We start from the raw sequence: 23,611 nt of genomic DNA on the forward strand, positions 1-23,611 counted from the left end.
AAAAATGCCAACTGACCCAGCCAAAACTCGAACGAGCGACGTTCTTGCTGTGAGGCGACAGCACTACCTACTGCGCCACCCTTCTTATGTGTTATCATTATTGTTAAACAGTTGATTTGTAGTTTTACAGTTTTCTGCAATCGAGAGTTTCCTTGGCTGCGTTTTGGAGCACTGTCTTGCTGAAATGTCCACTCTGGTTTCCTCTTCATCATTCCGCTAATGTAGATGTTAGACTGAAGCAGCTATTCATTTACACGGACGAAGGGCGGAAGGTTGATGAAGAACTGTTGAGAGATTTCAGCTTCTGTCTGGGCTTTCACTGCCGTTCTACACTTCCCTTTATTCATGTGTTCAATACTTTTTCCCTGCATCATTTCATTTATTACACATAACAATTAGGTTTGCTTTCTTTGCATTGTTGTTACCAACATTTGGTGAAAATTTCAAGTCAACAGCACCTTCAGAAATATATGTTTTCTGAGAAAAATGGCGATGTGTTCAATACTTATTTCCCCCACTGTATATCAAATTCTGTCATTTACTCATCCTCAACTTGTTCTTGAGTTTATTTCTTCTGTTGAACAAAAGAAAGATACATTGAAAAATGTTGTAAAAAAGCAGCCATTGACTTCCATTGTAATTTTTTGTTGCTACTGTAGATGTCAATGGCTGCTTTTTTACAACATTTTTCAAAAAATCTTGTTTCTCAAAGAGGAAAGAAACTCATAAACCCTTAGAACCACTTCTGAGTAAATGAATAAACATTTAATGTTTTAAAATTTGTCTTAAACCAAACCAAGTATTTGTATTTTTAATTTATGTGCATAAATAAGAGCATAGAGAGGAGTAATGAACGACAATTTCCGATTTATTGTCAGCTTGAAAATGCACCCTGCTGTGTGTTCATATTTCCAATTTCTATTGATGATCCCTTACCATTTTTATGAAAGTGAAATCATTCATTTGACCAGAAAGTTAAATTATTTGGTGAAATAAAATGTTAAATACAATCAAAACAGAGCATCAATTAACCAAGCGAACCTTAACAGCACAAATAAAAATAAATCACAATGAAATTCACATTTTAATGCCAACTCAAAATAAGATATTGCACTTTAAAGCTTCCAAGTAAGGTTAAGCTGTAAACGTAATCGTCTAAGGTATAAAAAGTCCTCTTAAAAATAGAAAACTTCTCGACTCTATAAATAAGCCATCTATAAAGGTTTACACTCACACAGCATATTTAAAGAATATGATTAACCATAAAAAAAAAAATCTTTGGTTGACTGTTTTTGATTTAGTGCGATTGCGTTTTAAACACACTGATTCTGTGTGTGAAGGCTTAAGGCACATATTACAAAATCCTTCTACGTAGTTCAAAGATACACAGCGATTCATTCAGTTCGGCCTTAATCTGAAATGACTCAATATCTGTGAACAAATCACGGCCAAGAATGCAAGAGTTATTCACATCTTCCCAAACTCTGACCACATTTCAAGGCCTCTCCCTTTGACACATTTTTTCTGTCTTAAAGAGATCCACTCCAGGCCGTTCACTACATAGCTTCTCTATGTAGTACAATAATACATCGTTTTTACCAGCAAAACTGCTGAATACAGAGGGAAGAATTTCAGGTTTTTCCCTGCAAACGACTTCCACGAGTTCTGATAGTAAAATAAAATAAACTCATAGACATAATAAAAGTCAGAGCGTCCATCTGTTTGTGCTCACGTGCGCATAAAGAGCTTCATTAGTCCGGCTTCATGCAGCTTCTGCCACAGCTTCAATTCCATGCGCATGTCATGGTTGGCATAGAAATGCACAGGGTGTCGCACTTTGTCATAGTAGTGGTCTGAATACAAATTGTAGTCAGGGGTCATGAACCCGTAAGCATCAACCTGTAAATAACAAACTTCAATGTTAATACACCTAATATACCTTGGAAGACAAATATAGTATACAATTTAATATTAAGTGAAAATATATTATATTTTTTCTTACATCTTTTATGACAATTTTAAGAGCAAATATTTAGTGAGTGGCACTAAAGGCATGTTTAGTTTTATTAGAAACAGATGAGCATGAATCTGGCAACATCTTATTCCTCAGGTTGATGTTGGAGGTGTGCAAAACTATTATACTTACATAATTATATCATATCATAATTATCATCATTATTATAATACTTATAATTAAAATAATAATAATTATAATTACTACATATTTGTGTTTGTATATTTATTTTTTTTATAGTTGAAGGCAAAATTACTATCCCTCCAGTGAAACTGTGATTATTTTACAAATATTAAATATTAATAAAATTAAGTAAAAGAATATTTTTTCAACACATTTTAAATAATAATAGTTTTAATAACTCATTTCTAATAACTATTTTTGTATGTTTGCCGTGATAGTACATAATATTTTACTTACTATTTTGCTAGATTCTAGTATTCTGCTTCCCTCTTAAAGGCTTAAAGGTGCTGAATGGAAGTTCTGACTCTTTCAAAACGTAAATATACTTTATAATGTTTGCAGATATTTAAGAAACATGCTAAGTGAACATTCATGTTTATCTGAAAAACAATGCTGAAGTCAGATTTTCTGCTTTGAAAATGTGTTACGTGTTGGAACGCTGTCTTTGTTTGGGTTCTTTTAACCCGCCCAAAGCCACTTTAGCCAATTATATTTCAGCACCCCGCGTTACCTTGGTGGAAAACCACGTATTTTATTCATTCGGTCAGGAGGGCTCTCAAAGCATGCATTCGTGACCGAAATGCGACCTCCAGTGGACAATAGCAGCCTCTGAAATGAGAGGCAGATTCAGAGTTCCACATGAGGTTATTAACTAGCAAATAATATAAATTTTAGGAACGTAAACATTAGGTGAGCAAGTTACATTGTAACCCTGTATAACAACACGTTACGTGACTAGATTTGCGGTGATATGCAATTTGGCTGTTTGCACCAGAAAAAACACTACAGAAACTTAAATACAGCCATTCAGAAACAAAGAATATGCACTCACTCACAAAATAATAAAGTTATAATCAAATAATACATATTAAACCTCTTTAACATTATTAAATGTAGATGCTGAATCACTGATATGTGTTGGTTTGCATTATTTCACTGTTCTAAAGTTCCATTTCAAACAGTTTATTTATTTTCAAGATCAGAGGTGAACTATCTGCTGCTGTTTTCAGTAGTATGGCAATAAATGTCATGTAAAATGGCATTCAAACTCACATTATTAGCTTTTAACACTAAAAGCACATGAGGGGTACCTGAGATGATTATTTTCAGTTTTCTGTTGTTCAGCTGCAAGAAATAGAAGCTGTTTCTAAAATATAAATTCGAGGTGTTGGTTAGATATGGACAATATTCCTTCAATCGCGTGCCGTTGCTTTTATTTAGAACACAACTTAAATTAGCCTTTAGGCTCGATAGTCACTCGCTCCTGTTGGTCCTCAATCTGGCAACCTGCACTTGCATGTGTTTTGCTTCAGGAATGCAATACCTAGTTCAACCACTGGGTGTCAAACTTACTGCATCTTTAATTATGCTAATTAGATTAACTAGACAAGTGTGGTTAATTAAGTCATTGAACATTAATTTGTTTGGTAGCAAAATAAATAATAATAATAACAACAACAACAACAACAACAATAATAATAATAATAATAATAATAATAACAAAAAATTTTATAAAAAAAAATGACTTTAAATTATTTTTTTAAATGTTTGATACTGCTTTTATTTTAACCAAACTAAAAGAAAAAAGACTTTCTCCAGAGGAAAAAATATTATGCGTAATACTGTATAAATTTATATTGAATATGTATAAATATTGATGCATCCATCCATCAAATACAGTAGCCCATAATCGGATGAAACGTCTAACATATGTGAGGTAAGTGTGAGTCAACAGTGTTCAAACAATGTTTGGCAAACTTTGCTACCGTAGATGCTTGTCTACAGTCTAAGGTGCAATAATGTTATATTCTGTCTTATCAGTGTGCACTTCCTTGTTCACTCAAGGAAAAAAATACAGTTACTATTTAATCATCCTGGTGCTGATCTAATAAAACCTGAAGCACAAGGCCTAGAAAGTCACAAAACAAAGTTAATAGTAGAAGACAGGACATTTATAGCTATAGGAGTTATATAACACATTAAATTTAAGTTACTTTTTCAGCAAATCTAATCATATACTCCAGAATATGCAACACGTTTAGTACGGGAAAATACTTTAATATTTTTGTGTACTTTTTTGCATTTCTTTTTCTACACTGTAAAACCCTATAAGTTAAGGTAACTCAAACTGTTTGAGGAAACCGATTTTAACAAACCATTAAAGTTCAAAAACTAATCCTAATGAGTACTGTGAACTTTTTCCATTTGAGTAAATGAAGCTATTTGACACAGTAAAACCCAATAAATGAAGAGAACTCAAACCAATTGAGTACTGTAAAACAAAATAAGTTAAGGCAACTCAAACTGTTTGAGGAAACCGATTACTACAAACCATTTGAGTTAAAACTAATCTATATGAGTACTGTAGACTTGCTTCATTTAAGTTGAAGTAATGAGGTATTTAATTAACTTATTACCTTCAACACTGAGGTCAAATGAACTCTTTTCAAATGAGTGGAATTAACTTTCAGTCAATTTTAAGTTAACTACACTCATTTCATTTGATTAAGTTGACTGTTGGGTTTTATAGTGTATAGTATGAAAAAGAAAGATGAGTAAATCAGTAAACGTTCCTTTTTGGGTGAACTATCCCTTTAAAAAGCATGTTTGCATATTCAAAAACAAAAAACAACTGAAAAAAGGAAACAAACCTGGTCACATGTATGAATAGCAGCCAGAAGCATTACTGCTCCTGTGGACGGCCTGTAAATCTTTTTTGCGCCTGTGTTTAGAAGGTTTGAACGCAGGAACCTTGAAAAGGAAAAGTAAAGCCTTAACTTAGATATTCACATACAAATAAAGATAAAACTACATGACATGCTTACCACATTTAAAACATGATGCTTTATGGTCAAATTAATCATTGTGGATTCAAATATTTATGTATAATGACCACTATAATGTATAACTGACCGCTGCTGCATGAAACAGATTTTCATAATAATGTTCATTTATCTCTACACTTTTCACAAGGTTGGAGTCAGTAAGATACAAAAAAATTATTATTTTATTTTCAATGAATAATTTAAATAATTTACATTAAATTGTTTGAAATTTTTGATGTTAATCCTTTGAACTTTCTATTATGTTCTTATTAGAATTATTAATTATAATACTTTGGACATTTTACTTATTCTACTCCTACTATTACTACTACTACTACTACTACTACTACTACTAATAACATTACTACTAATACTACTTCAAATATTACTAAAACTAATACAACAAATACTACTAATACCACTACTACTACAAATACTACTAAAACTACTATTGATACTACTGCTACAACTACTACTACTACTACTAAAACTACTATTGATACTACTACCACAACTACTACTACTAATGCTAATACTAATACTATTACTACTACTATTATTACTAAAACTACTACTACTGATAAAACTACAACTACTACTACTACTACTACTACTACTAAAAAATCTACTAATATTACAACAATGTTTATTGAGCACAACATCAGCATATTATAATAATTTCTGATGGATCATGTAGCTCTGGACAGGGTTTCTGCAGGTTTCATCAAGTTAAATTTAAGACTTTAAGACCCTTTTAAGAACATTATGATTGAATTTTTTTTTATACAGAGCTAAACAGTTGCTTGCCACAAAAAAAAATCTAAGTGTAGTTATTTCTTAGCCACCCATTTTAATGAGTCAATTTTTATTAATTTTTTTCATTAACTGAATGCATTTCTATTATAAAACTTAAGTTTCATGCCTATTTATAAATATTATGTCCACTCCCCCTTACTTCTGTAAATAGTTTGTGTATAAATGGAAGATCATATAAAGGCATATGTTTCCCTGTTACTGTTATGAGGAATTTTGTAATTGTTTATAGTTTTCTTTTCCTGATTAGGGAATTTAATTTAGAGAATTTTTTTTAAAAATTGTCTAACAGCTGTTGTGAATGTATCTCTTTGCAATAAAAAAGTTTTATTTAGATGGATTGTTGACAATTGGATGTGCGTTAGTCCGATTGGATAGCTCTAGTTGGACAGAGGATAATTAAGACATTTTTTTAAATGATTTAAGACCTACGACACAATATTGTAAATAGTGAATTTAAGCCCCAAATTTTGTTTTTGAAATTTAAAACATTTAAGCATCTGCTGAGTAAAACATATGCTGGATAAGTTGGTGGTTCATTCTGCTGTGGTGAGCCCCAATGAATAAATAGACTAAGCCGAAGGAAAATGAATGAATGAATAATATTCGATCAAATAACTACAGAGACACCACCACAGTTTTAAACAGTAAGTGTATTTCATGAGTAGCCATAATAAATGGGATAATGTGCAGTCAGATGCTTTATACTCCCTGATCTGCCTGTTTGGGATTAATTTTTACAAATTTATATAGTATAAATTTATTTTTATAAAAAATAACAACAGGCTACGTGTACATTGTCTACTGTATGTCTGCAAAGCTTACCTATTTCTGAGGTATCGGATGAAATCTGGGTGATAGATTTTGAATTTCTCCACTGTCACATCTTCACCAAAATATTTAGGAGGTCTGAAAGAGACATGTATTTAAACTGAGTGTGAACTATCTGTATATAATGTACTATATTAAATAAACACAATAGCAACACTGTTATGTTATCTTTTAAATCTATCAACGAGTTTATCTTCTCTTTTAAATGTACAAAAGCAAAACAAAAACATTTAATCTGTAGCAGTCATCACGGATACATTTAAGGAACTTGTCAGTTTACATAAGAACTTTTTTTTAATGATATTTACTTATTGCTGCGCTCGGGGCCTTTCTCAATTACTGTATGTGTGGAAGCTGCCTTCATGAGAATGTAATCTCGGTCATGGTCTGGCAGGAATATGTACCTGGTCTCCTGCAGAGACGAAGATATGAGAAAGGAGACGATTAGCAACAATTGACATAACTTTGAGCTCCAGCAAAGACATACTGTAACTTGAATGCACTGTGATAAATACGTGTTCCATATAGTGTTTTTTAGAGAAAAGGTGCAGCCTCTGGATAGGAGTGAAACTTTTTAGTACACATGAGCCAAGCACATATTTATATTGTGGAAAGCTGTACATTCAAATGTACGTGCCCATTAACTCTTTATCAGACAAAGTAGTATTTAACTTCTTTGACAATGATTATAGCATACAGAAGAGCTGAAAGTAAAATTATTAGCCCTCCTGTAAAATTTGTATTCTTTTTCAAATATGTCCCAAGTGGTGTTTAACAGAGCAAGGAACTTTTCACAGTATTTTTTTCGATAATATTTTTTATTATTTATTGTAGTTAAGGTGAAATAAAAGCAAAGACAAAAGAAAATGAGTTATGAGTTAGAAATGAGCACGTTTTTCCTTCATCCACCCCAGCTCCACCTGTGTTTAAATCTGCTACGGGGGTTACATATATAATTTGTTTGCAGCAGGAGTGTGTTATATTCTCAGACTGGATGTGAATAAGTCTCTGTTACTGCACTGCCATAATAACAAAAGCAGCAGCAGCAGCATAGCAGATCTATTCCACCAAGACCAAATACATTCACACACACACACACACGCACGCACGCACGCACGCACACACACACACACACACGTATATTTACACAGTCGAAGTCAAAATTATTAGCCCTCCTGTTTTTTTCCCTAATTTCTGTTTAACGGAGAGAATATTTTTTTCAATACATTTTTTAAACAGAATAGTTTTAATAACTCATTTCTAATAACTGATTTATTTTATCTTTGCCATGATGAAAGTAAATTATATTTTACTAGATGTTTTTCAAGATATTTCTATACAGCTTTAAGTGACATTTAAAGGCTTAACTAGGTTAATTAGGTTAACTAGGCAGGTTAGGGTAATTAGGCAAGTTATTGTATAGTGACGGTTTGTTCTGTAAACTATCAAAAAATATATATAACTCAAAGGGGCTAATAATATTGAAACCTTAAAATGTTTTTTTAAAAATTAAAAGCTGATTTTATTCTAGCCTAAATGAAACAAATAAGACTTTCTGCAGAAGAAAAAATATTATCAGACATACTGTCAAAATTTCCTTGCTCTGTTAAACCTCATTTGGGAAATATTTAAAAAAGGAAAAAATTATTTAAAGGGTTCTGCCTTCAACTGTATGTATATATATATATATATATAAATATATATTTACATATAAAAAGTTATAAAAATTCAAAGGTAACTCCCAGTAACTCTCCTGTGTTTTTGAACTGAGCATATCAATAAGTGCATTGGTTTTATCTTATCAATTCCAGTCTGAGCACTAATTCTTTGGAAGTGCATGCAAGGTGAATTTGATCACAGAAAAAACTTCTCAACATGGCGACAATATGGTTAAGTATTAGAACATAATAATAGGCACTATTAAAATTAAAAGAAATAAGCAACAGTATATAATGATTAACTACAAATATTTTAAAGATATATTTCAAGAATCAAGTCACAATAGCTCCTCACATATTCCCATAGAAGTCAAGAATTTTTAATTTGTTAATAGTAACAATAGAATAGTTACTAGTCACTATTGAAATAAGTACTAGTAAAAAAAGCCCTAGTGGCATGAAAATAGCAGTACATTTTAAATTAAATGCTTGCCATGATTGTAAAAAAATGTCTCTCTTTGTGAGACAATAACTCCATTTACAACTGCTATAGTAAACACTACATGAAACAGAATAATATATCATAATAGGGGCTTTTTAATCAATTTTTTTACACCAAATCAAAACCTGTCTTTCAAACAACAGACTAGTCAAGACTTTATTTGGCAATAAAATGTCTTGTCAGTGTCTGTAACTAGTCAGACAGCAGTTGTTTTACCTTGGAAATGGGTGGACCACTGTAGCCTACGCCAGCATAGCTACGCATGGAATTTCTCATAGTGTTGGTTGAAAACGTGTAGAATGATGTCCGGGATCCCACATCCTTCTCAAATCCGTTAAGAGCTGCACCGTTCACTCTACAAATGAGAGACAGTCGCATAGAAGCATTGTAATGTCTCTTAATAAATAAGTGTTTCCTTCATTATTAGAAAATGACATTAAATTACAGGAACATAAACTGAAACACTGATTTAAAAAAAGATACAGATGTCCTAATAATGATCCATCTCCTCACCTGAACACATAGTCATGTGCATCGATCTCTGTGCCTTTTCTCGATCCATTCAATATTCCTCCATTTCCCACCACAGCACAGCGGATGCACTCAGATTTTTTCATTCTGCTCTCCCAGTCATCAAACATCAAGTGGTTTGCGGTCGTATTTAAAATTCTCAATGAGCTCTTCAACACTGTAAACAACCACAGATACCAAATTAAACAAACCCAAGGAATGGTTGAAATAATATTTGTTTCTATTTGGTATATGGTAACTAAAGATTACCAAACATTTTACTATTTAATTTGCCACATAAACTACTTTAACACTTAATCATTTTAAACAAAAATATACCAAGTATTACGTATATACCAGAATACCAAAATTTACATTAAATACTGTACGTTTACTATTTTATTTGCAAATTGCCTATGGCAGTCATGAGTTCTGATACTATAATTATCTGGCTTTTTTCCATGGTGCCATGTTACCTAGTCCTTTCTTGTTTGTTTGTTTGTTTGTTTTTTTGAGTGATGACATTTTCCATCTCATTTTCTCATTTTTGAACACAAAATTAATGGCACAATAATGGCTACATCACTCTGACTACTTGGACAAAACGAACAAATCAAAAACCACACCATGCAAACAACTGATCATTTTATAGGAAAACTCACCTTCAACATCAACACTTCCCCAGCCGTGTGCTCCAGCATAGTGACTCAAGCGCTGATACTCTTCTGTGGTGAAATGCTTTGCCCACTGAAGCACTGGAATACTGTGCAGAAATTTCTCAGCAAACGGACTCTGAGGCACAAGCTTCCTAATGCTTGTGGGACAGTTCTGCAATAAAGAGCGAAGCGGGTTAATCTGTATCTGGGCAATATAAAATGACAGACAGTTTAAAGTAGCAACTGTACCTGTAAAGTTGGACCTGCTTTTTACATGCATTGTTTTATTACAACAGTAATATTGTGTAATATAATATAATATAATATAATATAATATAATATAATATAATATAATATAATATAATATAATATAATATAATATAATATAATATAATATAATATAATATAATATTATAGCACATATTATTGTGATAATTATTATATTATATTATATTATATTATATTATATTATATTATATTATATTATATTATATTATATTATATTATATTATATTATAACTTGTGATAATTATTATATTATATTATATTATATTATATTATATTATATTATATTATATTATATTATATTATATTATATTATATTATATTATATTATATTATAACTTGTGATAATTATTATATTATATTATATTATATTATATTATAACTTGTGATAATTATTATATTATATTATATTATATTTATTATATTATATTTATTATATTATAACTTAAAATAAGTACAAAAAGTATTTTATTGCAACATGTTTTAAAAATTTAAAATATTACACTGAATATAATATTCAGAAATCATTTGAATATTGCTGATTTGGCCTTCATTATTTTAATATTATTTATGTTAAAAACAATTGTGCTGCTCAATATTCAGAATTCTTTTAAAAACCTCAAAGCTCAAAAGAACAAAACTTTGAAATCTCAATATTTTATATTAAACTTGTAAAAGTATTGTGAAAAATATTCTCACTTTTGATTGACTTAATGCATAGTTTTACATACAATATCTAATTTTGCACAAATAACAATAATCAAACTTTTGACAGTCTATTTTTGTGCTCTAGAGCAGATAATTTTAAGCAGTCTCAGCAGACTTCTACTGGCTCTTCCCTTCATTTGAATGACCATTAAATTTGAATGAGCACAGCATTTGTACAAACACTTGAATGAAAGAGAATTTAATCAGGTGGCTTGTGAAAACGAAGCCCAAAACCACAAACAGACACTCACTGTTTGTAGAGGAACATCATCTGTGGCATACTGGTCACCAAAAAAGTCTGGTATGAAGGGTTTTGCCTCAGTTTTTGGCACTGGCTTTATGAAGTTTACGTTTGGATTTAATTGGTCTGACTTTGCATTGTTTCCTAATGCAGATGAATCCTGAACATCTGATTGCTGGACTGAATTTTGCTCCAGTACTTCATTTGTTTCAACTTCATTTCCAGTAGAAAGTTGAAAAACCTGAGAACTATTGTTATTCTTCAACGAAAATAACCTGTGGGCAAAAAAAGGTTTATTTAGTTATTTCCTTTTCATTGGTCATTGGGAACAGAAAAGATAGGTGAACAGTACAGCAATATTTCACTGTTTGGCAAACAAAAACACAACAGATATTTTTAGCAGCTGTCTTGATATCGATACAGAAGCAAACACGTCTTGATGAAAACATGTAAGCAATGTATGACTGTTTATGACTTAATTACATGAGCAAATGATTAACAAGTGAACAGATGATCAAATCTAAATATATCTGATGCACAGTGGACAATAAAAAACACTGTTATATTTTACTACTGTACTTTGAGTATTTTTATTTTATATATACAAATACAGTTAAAGTCAGAATTATTAGCCCCCCTTTGGTTTTTTTCTTCTTCTCCTTTTAGTATTTCCCAAATGATGTGTAACAGAGCAAGGAAATTTTCACAGTATGTCTGATAATATTTTTTTCTTCTGGAGAAAGTCTTATTTGTTTTAATTCAGCTAGAATAAAAGCAGTTTTACATTTTTAAACACCATTTTAAGGACAAAATAAGTAGCCCCTTTAAGCTATATATTTTTTTCGATAGTCTACAGAATAAACCATCAGTATGCAATGACTTACCTAATTACCCTAACCTGCCTAGTTAACCTAATTAACCTAGTTAAGCCTTTAAATGTCACTTTAAGCTGTATAGAAGTGTCTTGAAAAATATCTAGTAAAATATTATTTACTGTCATCATGGCAAAGATAAAATTAATCAGTTATTAGAAATTAATTATTAAAACTATTATGTTTAGAAATGTGTTGAAAAAAATCTTCTCTCCTTTAAACAGAAATTGGGGGAGAAAAAAACAGGGGGGCTAATAATTCTGATTTCAACTGTATATATATTTTTTCAAATCAATCTTTCTGAATCAGCAGTTTTTTTATTTATTTTTTTATTTTTTAACAAAATTCTGTGCATACATAGCAAGAAATGTCCACAGATTCTGTCTGGCCCTACTGATTACTAACATCTTGTTCAAAAATCCTTAAACTTCCTCAATGCTTTTTTGTCTATACACTACCTGACAAAAGTCTTGCCGCCTATCCAAGTTTTACGAACAACAAATAATAACTTGACTTATAGTTGATCATTTGGTATCAGAAGTAGCTAATATGAAAGGTAAAGGCCTCTAGATTACACTTATTTTACCAAAATAAAATATGATCAAGCCTTTAATTATTTAATTAGGCCAGTAAGGTCTGACTTTGCTTAGACAAAAGTCTTGTCACTTAACAGAAATAATGTACAGTAAAGAATATAAAGTCATGATGCAGTGGAAAAAGAATTAATATTGTGTATGACTCCCATGAGCTTGGAGGACTGCATTTATACATCTCTGCAATGAGTCAAATAACTTTATTAATAAGTCATCTGGAATAGCAAAGAAAGCGTTCTTGCAGGACTCCCAGAATTCATCTTCAATGCCTCCTCCATCTTACCCCAGACATGCTTGATAATGTTTATGTCTGGTGACTGGGCTGGCCAATGCTGGAGTACCTTGACCTTCTTTGTTTTCTGGAACTTTGATGTGGAGGCTGAAGATTGAGAAGGAGTGCTATCCTTCTGAAGGATTTGCCCTCTCCTGTGGTTTGTAATGTAATGGGCAGCACAAATGTCTTGATACTTCAAGCTGTTGATGTTGCCTTCCACTCTGCAGATCTCTCGCACGCCCCCATACTGAATGTAACCCCAAACCATGAATTTTCCTTCACCAGACTTGACAGATTTCAGAATCTTGAGAATCTGATTGAGATCAGAGAATCTTGGGTCCATGTGGGTTCCAATAGGTCTTCAACAGTACTTATGATGATTGAGATGCAGTTTAACAGATGATTCATTAGAAAATCTACATTCTGCCACTTTTCCAAATGATTAACTAGAAATCACGTTATTATTTGTTGCTCTTACAACTAGGATCAACGACAAGACTTTTGTCAGGTAGTGTACATGAGATAGAAGTAGCTTTTTGAGAATGCAAAATGATGTGAAGCTTTAAAGGTCAACGTGCATGATAAATGAAGGTGTAAACAACGCCTGTGAGGGAAAAGAAAGATGCTAAATTACATATTATGAAAAAACTGAACATTGGAAACCTTTAAAATATCACAATAGCAGCACTTTAAAATCTGTTTGTGTGACAGGAAACCATTCGAAGGTCTCTAAAAATAATAGTAAATCTACTGCAAACACTCTCATTATGCACAATTATTATACAACACTTAGCAGCAGTCCACAAATCCACTATTCCCAAACATTAAATAATTATACGCTACCTGCTCAACAGGTTTTCAAAAGGCAATTTAGAAATGCCCTGGCCATCAGACCAAGTTTAAATGCCAGCTACTTTCATTTCCTTTAGTTGTTTCCCCCGCCAACGATGCCGGTGTTCAAATTAGAGCCGTGCCCTTTAAAAGCATCTGGGCTACATTTCACATAACAGACCCCACTTTCAGAGCAATGATTGTGCACTTTCTTTACTGGACTGAAGCCAAACCTGAACGCTTTTACGCCTCGCTGAACTAAAGGAAAGTTACCAGACCCGTGGATCTCATGTCATTTGTTTCCGTTCCTTACTGAAGATCAAAGTATATAACTAAGGAAAACTGATATTCCAGCTGGCTTCTACCTACAGTATACTACTTAAACATCTAAGGGAGTTTATTCCTTGCCACTACCATTTTTAGCATTCCACTTGGGGGCTTATGAGGCACTATAGTGTAAACAACATCTAATGTGGAAAGCATTGTGCAACTGAACTGAAACCGAAAGGATCTTAACATGATTTTTTTTTCTCTGCTTGTCTCTACAGCAACAGCAAACACACTGAAATAATTATCAAATGAAGTGTGCCGTGTGATCACAGCTCTCAACTAACTAACTCAAAAATTATGTTCATGGACGTGGATTAAAATAGGTTTGCTAGTCAATTAAAAAATTTTATTGCGAGAAATCTCTTAGTTTATTCTCTTAATTTCTAAAATTTGTGCTTTAATGATTATGAAAGATGTCAATAAACATTTTATTGCAATTACTGTAATTTATTCTATTTGAATATAGTTCTGAAGGTAATTTAATCCTCAAAGGGCAAACGTGAATTTTCAGCATCATTACTATAGTCTTCAGTGTCACCTGATCCTTTAACAATCATTCTTATCTTGAAACATTTATGAGGAACAACTTCAAGAAATGTTGTTCTGCCTCTACTTGTTGGTTTAAAAATGGGTAACACGGTGGCTCAGTGGTTAGCACTGTTGCCTCTCAGTAAAAAGGTCGCTGGTTTGAGTCCCAGCTCGGTCAGTTGGCATTTCTGTGTGGAGTTTGCATGTTCTCCACATGTTTGCGTGGGTTTCCTCAGGGTGCTCCGGTTTCCCACACAGTCCAAAGACATGCGCTATAGGTGAACTGAATAAACTAAATTGGTGTGTGAATGAGTGTGTATGAATGTTTCCCAGTACTGGGTTGAAGCTGGAATGGCATCTGATGATCCGAAAATGAATGAATGAATGTTCTGAAAATAAACTACAGCTACAAATAAAGCTCAAATGTGCAATAATTACAAGGTTTCTGCAGGTTTCATTCATTCATTTCAATCCATTTACCACAGCGGAATAAACTTCCAAATTTAGGACTTTTTAAGACCGTCTTAAGACCACGAAGAATGAAATTTCAGACTTACAAAGGGCTAAACGCTAAAGGTTTTTTACCACAGCAGCAAAAAAAAAAAAGACATGTACCATCAAAAAACTAATTCAAATTAGTTATTTCATAGCCACATATTTTAAATATTGTGGTCTCAATACAAGCAGACTCTAGTTGTATAGTAGTTGAACACCCGAGTGCCATGTTTCGACGCACTAACCACTACACCATTGGCACTGACGTGTCCTCAACTTTTGAAAACATCAGTTGCACTGACCTAAAATGTCTGAAGTTGAGTGAACAAAAAAATTTGGGGGGAAACTGGTACTAAGAAATGATAAATTATCAGGACAAAAACAGAGCTCAATTGCAAAAAACTAAAACAAAGACAAATGTTAACAGAACATTTATTAGACACCGAAAAAGAAACAGGACTGGAGGTAAAACAACAATAACGGTAAACAAGACAAGGTTCAAAACATAGTAGGACAAACAGGGAAAAATGCTTCATAAATGCTCTGTTTTTTCAGTTATCATTATATCATTTATTCATTATTAACATAATTGATAATGCATTATTTTTTAGTATCAATTTCCAAAAGAGTTTTTAGTTCACTCAACTTCAGACATTTTAGGCCACTTTAAATTGTAAAGAAATCTGTTTTTGAAACAAATGAAGACAGCGGAAGTCAATGATTGATTTGAATTATTTAGCCTGACATGTTTACTGCTGCAAAATATTATAAATGTTTCAAAAAAGAAAATATAGTGTGTTCAAATGGGGAAAAAAGTTTTTGTTCTTTTTTGGGTCTCGAATGAAAGCAAAGAGCCGGGGGAGGGGGGGCGGGTGCAGCAGGGTTGGATGGGGGTTCTTTCACGGATAAAAGTAAAGGGGGGATTGGTTGGGATATCGTGGGCCCTTTATTATGTCTCTTGCCTGCAAAACAATATCTTAGTGAGTTTTACTTTTTAAGGCCTAATTTTTTTTTTTTTTTTTTTTAATTTAAGACATTTTAAGATTTTGTAAGACCCTCACTACAGGTGGCATAAAATAAGTGACTACATCTATTACTGGAATGTGTTTTGAGAAATGACAGCTGGCTCTGTTGGTGTCATAGTCTCTGCAAAAGCTTAAAACAAGAATCAAGAACTCCAAGTTACTCTTAAGTATTTTTATTGTATTTATATATACTTTTTATGTATGTATTGCTGTGTTCATAATGTCATAAACTCTGCAAAAGCTAAAAACAGTGTTGTTTATTTCTCCTTGAAAAACAAACTCTTTTGTAAGCCAACTGATCTGACTAGAGTCTTCATCGCATGCCTGTGCATATAATTAATTTATTTTTGGTTGCACTGATTTTGATTTCAAAGGTCTTTGGGCAACTTTGCTGAACGGTGATGATCTACTTCAAATGTTGAATATTGTAAATATTTCAAAGCACAATACAGTAAAGTTATTGTGCAATAGAAAGGATCCAAGAATGTCAAAGTTTCATAATTGAATTTGTATTTATTTTTAGTAGTGTTTATACTTTTGTTTTGTGTTTACCTTATGATTAAAGCTTTTACATGTCCACGGGTTCGCACGTCTGAAAGAGCGAGTTTGAGCTATTTGTATTGTACGTAGCACAACACCCATGAAGAAACTTGACACAGAGAAATATAAAAACCTCACTGACAGCTATCGTTTTGGAAGTGTTATTGCAGAGCAACACAAACAGCATGCAGAAGTATCAATGCAAGACTACGAGCACAGGGGGTCTCAGCGATCACAGCGCAGAAGTATAAATCAGCCTTTAGGCTAGGGAAAGGTTTGAAGGTATGGGTAGGTTTAAGGATGATTAAGGTGTAAGTGACGCGTCAACAGCGTAATTAAACAATGGACAATAACCGCTTTCAAGGTATACCGTGGTTTGGAAAAGTCAAGGTTTTAAAACCTCCAAAATTTTCTGCTATACCATTCTAAGGTATATGTAAGATTTTTATTTACTTTTTTCATTTTTCAGCTTTTTAGGACATCAGTATCTCCAGCAGAAAATATCTCAAAAGATTCTGTTTTAAATTGTACAGAAATATCTGTTTTTGAAACAAATGAAGACAGCAGAATTATTGATTCAATTATTTATTTGAATAATTTAGCCTGACATCCCAGCAGGCACACAACATCATAAGACGTTAATATTAGGTTAGATGTAGGTTGAGGCGTCAGGTGACCAAAATTCAATGTCTAGCCATCATATAAGGACAATGTTAATTTGCCATTCAATAATGACTTTAAATAATGTTGATTTTTAGTTGATTTTAGGTTGTGTTAGAAAGTGACCAAAATCCAACGTCGAGCCAACATCTTAAACCAACATCATGTTGATGTCAAATACTGACATTTATTTGTCAGGTGTGGCAACCAAAATCCAACGTCTGATAGATGTCATAGTGGTAACATCCAAACAACATCAAGCTGTAACATCATTAGGTGTTGATATTTGATTAATATTGATATTTTAGGTTGGATGTTGGACATTGACTTCAGGCTGACGTTGGGTTCTGACGTCAACCCGATTTTCAGTTACAAACAAAATGCAGCATCCCCACGACGTTGGGGTACAACGTCAATCTGACGTCATGTTGACAACCTGTACCTGCTGGGATGATAACTGTTCATAAATATTTGAATATTTTGTTTCTCAAAATAAAATATATTATGTTCAAAAAGGGATTTTTTTTGTTTTTTATTCAGACATTTAAAAAGAATATATTTTAGTGCAGTAATCACAATACAGTGAAACTGTGATATTTTTATCCGAGGTTATCATACCGTCAGAATCTTATACCTGCCCATGCCTAAGTGTAATTATTATTGTAACTACATAAATTAATTACAATGTAATTACATGCATGCATAAAGACAATGTAAAAACATGCATTTACACAACAAGTACATTGTAACAAATGATTATTTTTACTGTAAGTAATATTAGTTAATGCCACTAAAAAATAAAGTTTGACCTAAAATTCTGTTCCTGAAATCAAACCAAACAACTATTACTTTTCTGTTTTAATGATGACTTATTCACAGAAGTTCAATAGAGGATATGCACAAGGACTTTTCAGTCAGTCAGCCCCATGCAGGGCTTGCGGTTAATTGTTTTCCCATACAAAATCGTTGCGTTTAAGATCTGATTTCTTTTTCAAACAGAGATCTTCACTGCCTGGCTGATATATAATATAAAGTGGGTATCAGACCAAACAAGAAGCACTGCATTAAATTGTATTGTTCCGTGCCATGTCTTTAAAATATGTCAATTAATTTTACCCAAGTATTTTCAATGGAATTTCTAGCCTGCAGCTAATGACGCCACATGGATTTAAAATGGTTTTCGTCTCTTTTTACGCTTTAACAACCAAACGGATGCTTAAGTCTGTTTAACCGATTATATTTTAATTACATTACAACATCGATGCTCTAAAAGGAACCTTATGAAATTGAAAACAGTCACAAAGCTTTCACCGGAAGTTCATCATTGGCTGAACAACACTAGCTGTGCATATAGCCCATTGTGTGGTTTCAAAGCCTGTTAATGAGCTAAATGTTCTCACCTGTAATGTTTTATGGTAAAGCTCTGGAGGGTCAAGACTTGCCATGGCACTTGGATCTGCATAGCCACGCACACAACAATTAATGCTAGCAATGCAATGCCCAATAACCCAATGAACCATAGCAGAAGCCTCCTGGGTAGCGGGCCTGTCATCGTGCTACTTTCCTCGCGCACCAGTTGCTGAGTCTTCCCCAGAACGCCTGGTCACCTTGTAAGCACATGAGCGTTCTCCTGAGGAAGGGTTGGAGTAGTGTTTTGATGAAATCGAGGTTTTAAGGCGCTCCTCAAGAGGAAGGGGTGACGGGGTCGCTGCCAGTTAATTAGTTCAGTTTGAGCTCCAGCTTTCACGTGTGGGAGTCTCCGGATGTCTGTAAGAGGAGAAAAAAGACAACCAGGGAGTGAAACATCACATGGATAGTTCTATGTAGTAATCCTGTTTTAATTAAAGGGCCTGAAAAAACAGAAAAATGTGATCCCGGCTTCCAAGTGCACGTTTGCTCAAAGAGCATTTCAGATGCTAATTAACGGTGTCAAAAAAAGCTCAGCTGGATTTGACAAAGGAAGGATCGAGAGGGAGCGGGTGAAAGACAGAATGAGTAAGCATGAAATTTACCCATGCAGACAAAAATGTGACCATTTTCCGAGATGTATAAAGAAGTAGGTGAAGGAAAGACTGAGGTATGGTGGTACGACTGCTTGTTAGTAATTCTCTTCTGAGTAGTGGTTGCTCTGGGAAACCAGAATTACTCCCTAGAGAAATTTTTCCCTGTGACCACATCTCCTGCTGATGTGTCTGGAAACACGTAACTTTTCAAATCACTTTGTGTGCTGCCAAGTATGCAACAAGTTTAGCCATTTAGTTAGAAAACAAGCCTTTACTACAAGAGAATCCTATTAATATAAATAGAACTACACTACTAGTCAAAAATTTGGGGTCAGAGGGACTTTTAAATATTTTTAAATAAGCTTATCCTGCTGTAATGTTATTGCACTAAAAAATAACTGATTAAAAGTAGTTAATAATTTAATTCAATTATTTGTAGGCATGTCCAGATCAGATCACGATCACACGGTTTCAGAATTGGAAGTTACCACATGATAGAAAATATATGTATATATATATATATATATATATATATATATATATATATATATATATATTCTCATTATTTTTTATGTTTTTAATGCCAGCAAAGTAGAACAGGGAAGCAGCTTGAAGCGGAAGGCGCGAGTATATATTCTCATTATTTTTAACACATCTATAGTTATGCGGTGGCACAGAGTTAGACCTCTTTCTTGACTTCACACAGAAACAGCTACTTGTGCGGCATGACATCACTTTGCAGAGACGCTATTGGTTAAATGCCGGCAAAGTAGAACATGGAAGCAGCTTAAAGTGGAAAGTGCGAGTATGTCTGCGGTCTGGAGGTATTATAAAGTTGATGACGACAACAATGCCAAAGCAAACTGTGAGATATGTAAACTTGGGATTGACTGCCGGGTATTTTAACCTGAGGTGATATTTGTTTTTATATTAGATTTTTTTTAAGGTTACTGTTGTGCTAAAGTCCAAAAGTGAAGAATTTCTGTTATTTATTACTGGATTGTTCAAGCTACCTCACTGAAGTGCTCTGTTTGTTAACAGAGTTGTTTATGTTAAAATGAGGTGAATTAAATAAAAAAAGGAACATCCTGGTTTCTTCGCTCTTCTTTATTCTTTGATGTATTATAGAGGTATCGGATCGGTATTTGGTATTGACATTCATTTTAAAGATGAATTTTCAGCTTCATTACTCCAGTCTTTAGAGTCACATGATCCTTAAGAAATTACTCAAATGGTAATGGTAATAAGCAATAATGACTGGAGTAATAATTTCATTTGAAACTACATACAATAAGTAATAAATAAATATTTAATAAATAAGTATTTAACAATTTAACTTTTTTTGCATTTTATAAATGCCGCCTTGATGAACAGAACAATTGTATTTAAATTATTAAATAAAATTAACAATAATAAAAAATTAAAAAACTGAGCCCAAACTTTTGACTGGTAGTGTACATTAACAACTAGCTGAAAGTCATTTGGGCAGATCTAGTAACACAAGTTTACAATGCCTTTGGTATGTTATTTAACATTCATAAATTGGTCGTGAACTTACCTGTAAGGTTTAAAAATCCCCAAGAAGTATTAGTGAAAAGCAGTGGTGTAAAGTAACAAATTACAAATACTCAAATTACTCTAATTGAGTAGTTTTTCTCAGAAATTGTAATTTACTAAGTAGTTTTATAAATGTGTACTTTTAGTTTTCCTTGAGTAAATTTTTAGTGCTGTATTGGTACTTTTACTCCACTACTTTGCTTCAACCTGCAGTCACTACTTTTTCTTGTTTATGGGGATTAGAAAAATCAGTCCTTCGATTCCTGTCCAATCAAATCGCAAATAGAAGTAAAGAGGTTAATCGCATCATACTAAATTACCTCAAGACTTGGGCTATTTATAATTGCAGCAAACCTTTACACGCATTGACCTATAGACAGTTTAGATGCATGTCACTGATGAGAAAATGACGGATGTATACTGTATGAAGACCGAAATTGCCTTAAACATCCAGCATCCAGCAAGACGTCAACATGACGTCAGATTGAAGTTGTACCCCAACGTCGTGGGAACATTGCTTTTTGTTTGGAAATGAAAATCGTATTGACGTCAGAACTTAACGTCAGGCCAACGTCCAACCTAAAATCAACCAAATATCAACATCTAATGATGTTACAGCTTGACGTTGTGTGGATGTTACCACTATGACATATTTCAGACGTTGAATTTTGGTTGCCATATCTGACAATTAAATGTCAGTATTTGATGTCAATATGACGTTGGATTTTGGTCACTTTATAACACAACCTAAAATCAACCAAATATCAACGTAATTTGATGTTGCTATTGGAAATCAAAATATCGTTGTCCTTAGACACTGGCTAGATATTGAATTTTGGTCACCTGACATTACAACCTAAAATGAACCTAATATTAACGTCTTATGACGTTGTGTGCCAGTTGGACAATAACTAAATGCACAACAGAATGTTACGCTTACACACATCCACAAATTTCATGTAAACGCATCAGCTTTTTACAGTGTAATAATCACTACTCACTACAGTACTTTTGAGAGGTCTACTTTTTACTCATACTTTGAGTAATATTTACAACAGATACTTTTACTCACACTACATTTTTAGGCAAGTAATGGTACTTTTACTTAAGTATGATTTTTCAGTAGTCTTTCCACCACTGGTGAATACAGAAATGACAAGGTTTTTTTTAGTTTAATTCTCAACTGGGTCTTTCAAACTGGAGAATAAAGCTGAATTCAGAAGAACAAAGCCTCACATTATGCAGTTTTTGGGTCTTCAGAATTCTCGCTATTGTTCTTCTATCATATGTGGAATGCCAAGAATGCTATTTGTGAGAATCGATGTTTAAGAATGTAGAAATGTCCCAGAAACTTTTGCTCTGAGTCCATCTGGAGAATATAAAACCTATAATTCCATCTCTTTTAAGAAATCGCAGAAAATTGATCTTGAAAATAGTAATTAAAGAAATAAAATCTTCCAAAATGCATTAAAACTCAAGAAAACCAACAAACTACACACAGCTTCACACTACATCCCACAAAGTAACTGTCAACACATCGTACATTCAAAGACAGCTGGCTCGCAGCAGCCCTTTAACTCAAGAAAAACTGAAAGATCATGTGAACAGAAGAACAAAAGAACAGTTAAAGGAGTCTGAAAAAGTATCGTACCTGAAGAGAAACTCCTGTCAAGCGATGAGAGGTGAATTCGAGCAGCAGTTTGCCTACTTTAACAACACTCACACACACACACTCACACACACACACTGAGAGAGAGCTGGAGAGGCGGCCCTATTGTGAAACGAGTAACAGCTGCTAGCAATTGGTCAACTCCTCTTCCCCCTCCCCCAAAGGAAGACATAAAACAGGAGAGAAAAAAGAGAGGGATGGTTACGTGCACAACTCAGAGCTAGGTGATAACAGACCAGAGCAGCAGAGCTGAAGACAAAACAAGTCAGCTGATGTTCAAAGACAGCTTAAGGAAAGTAAAAACTTGAGCATTCTGTGCATCAAAATAATACACAAGTACAAAGAAGGCCCAAAATGACACGCTGAAGGCACTCCGGGTTCTGATATTCTGCTTTATCACACTACTTGCAGCTGCTTCATTTACATACACCCAGTTATCTCAACACTTTCCCACACCGCGCCCCCTCCTCTTCAGGGCCCTGGTTAGAGAAAGGGTAAACAGTTGGTCAGATGAGGGCATAGATGCATTGTGAAGTACATAAGAATTGTGCAAGTTGTGGTTAGTAAGGTAAATGTAAAAAACAAATGCAGTATGAGTAAGAATGGGAAAAAAGTTGGAGTCAGAAATGATGTGTAAGGTGAATTTTCCAGCAGACGAATGTGACTTGCAAATTTCATGGCCCCGGTTAGAGAAAGGGTAAGCAGTTGGTCAGATGAGGGTTTAGATGGAGGGATGTCCTGATAAGGGTTTTCTGCCTTCGAGTCTGAGTCATTTAATTTTGCGTATCTACCAATACCGAAACCCGATACGATACATCTATAACACATAAATAAGAATAAAGAAGAGCGAAGCAACAAATCCAGGATGTTCCTTATTTTTTTTATTTAATTCACCATATTTTAACATTCAACAACTCTGTTAACAAACAGAGCACTTCTGTGAGGTAGCTTGAAAAATCAAGTAATAAATAACAGAAATTCTTCACTCTTGGACTTTAGCACAACAGT

The 23,611-nt window shown here is 33.4% G+C and overlaps 1 protein-coding gene across 1 annotated transcript; it reads right to left on the minus strand.

The window, feature by feature from the left end:
- Nucleotides 1–847: 847 nt before the first annotated feature.
- On the minus strand, nt 848–22,695 carry st6galnac (ST6 (alpha-N-acetyl-neuraminyl-2,3-beta-galactosyl-1,3)-N-acetylgalactosaminide alpha-2,6-sialyltransferase). The gene is made up of 10 exons (XM_056469495.1): nt 22,586–22,695; nt 18,775–19,141; nt 11,237–11,501; nt 9,999–10,164; nt 9,340–9,514; nt 9,043–9,181; nt 6,975–7,078; nt 6,661–6,744; nt 4,849–4,948; nt 848–1,899 (listed from the first exon to the last, which is right to left on the minus strand). The coding sequence occupies exons 2-10, from the start codon at nt 18,924–18,926 to the stop codon at nt 1,729–1,731; spliced, it is 1,356 nt and encodes a 451-aa protein (XP_056325470.1). The 5' UTR covers nt 18,927–19,141; nt 22,586–22,695; the 3' UTR covers nt 848–1,728.
- Nucleotides 22,696–23,611: the final 916 nt, after the last annotated feature.

The sequence above is a fragment of the Danio aesculapii genome, chromosome 12, assembly GCF_903798145.1.
Source record: "Danio aesculapii chromosome 12, fDanAes4.1, whole genome shotgun sequence".
Classification (NCBI taxonomy): domain Eukaryota; kingdom Metazoa; phylum Chordata; class Actinopteri; order Cypriniformes; family Danionidae; genus Danio; species Danio aesculapii.